A 1018-nucleotide genomic window follows, 5' to 3' on the forward strand; every position below is an offset into this window, starting at 1 on the left:
TCCTGCTAGGTCACACGAATGGGGGCAGGCAGGCAAAGGAAATTCTGTGGTTGGATAGGGCGATAGGTAGGATGGCCCTGGAACCCCTGCCCTGCTCTGGAGAGTCTCTGAGTCCAGCCAGCTGCTCCTAGGTCAGCCCTGTGCTCTCTGTGCAGGTGGATAAGTCAGTGCCAGAGCCTGCAGATGAAGTGCCCACCCCAGGTGATGGGATCCTGGAGCACGACCCTTTCTTCTGCCCACCCACCGAGGCCACAGCCCGTGACTTCCTGACAGATGCTCTGGTCACCCTCCTGGTGCCCCTGCTGGTGGCCCTCCTGCTCACCCTGCTGCTGGCCTACATCATGTGCTGCCGGCGGGAGGGACGGTGAGTGGGCACAGAGTGCACCAGCTGGAGCTGACATCCATGGGACTATCCGTGGCACTTGGGCTGCATGAGGACCCAGACCCTTCAAGGAGTTGGGTGCTCAACCAGAAACGAAATGTGGGTCCCTTTCTAGGCAGGTAGGGGTTCAAGTCCTGCCTGGCCTGGCACCAGGAGATTGGAGACAATAGCACACAAACCGACACACACACCTGGGCCCCAGGGCACCATAGGGCAAAGGCCCGAGCTGGGCTAACCCTCTCTCTTCCTCCTCCACAGGCTGAAGAGAGACCTGGCCACATCTGAGTAAGTAGGGGAAAGCGGGGGGCTGGGTGGGGAGCCCCCCTAGACTGTCAGGTTAGACCCTCCCACCTCCATGAGCAGCATAGACAAATCAAATTACTCTCAGATGGGGGCCACCCTTGACCTCTGAGCCCTCGCCCTGACCTGGTTGGACACTGGGCCTGACCTCCCCCGACCTTGCCTACACACACACACACTCTCTCTCTCTCTCTCTTTTTCCTAGGAGGTGTCTCTCTCTCTCTCTCTCTCTCTTCCCTAGCAGGTGTCTCTCTCTCTCTCTCTCTTCCCTAGGAGGTGTCTCCTCTCTCTCTCTCTCTCTCTTCCCTAGGAGGTGTCTCCTCTCTCTCTCTCTCT

At 59.0% G+C, this 1018-nt stretch overlaps 1 protein-coding gene across 1 annotated transcript in view; it reads left to right on the top strand.

Moving 5' to 3' along the window:
* SGCA (sarcoglycan, alpha (50kDa dystrophin-associated glycoprotein)) overlaps positions 1-671 on the top strand; it is a 5343-nt gene extending 4672 nt beyond the window's left edge. Inside the window, exons 7-8 of the mRNA XM_008571813.1 lie at positions 156-364; positions 641-671. Of these exons, the coding sequence (XP_008570035.1) occupies positions 156-364; positions 641-671 (240 nt within the window). The remainder of the gene's footprint in view (positions 1-155; positions 365-640) is intronic.
* The last annotated feature ends 347 nt before the right edge of the window (positions 672-1018 follow it).

Source organism: Galeopterus variegatus, unplaced genomic scaffold (genome assembly GCF_000696425.1).
Source record: "Galeopterus variegatus unplaced genomic scaffold, G_variegatus-3.0.2 Scaffold723, whole genome shotgun sequence".
Lineage (NCBI taxonomy): Eukaryota > Metazoa > Chordata > Mammalia > Dermoptera > Cynocephalidae > Galeopterus > Galeopterus variegatus.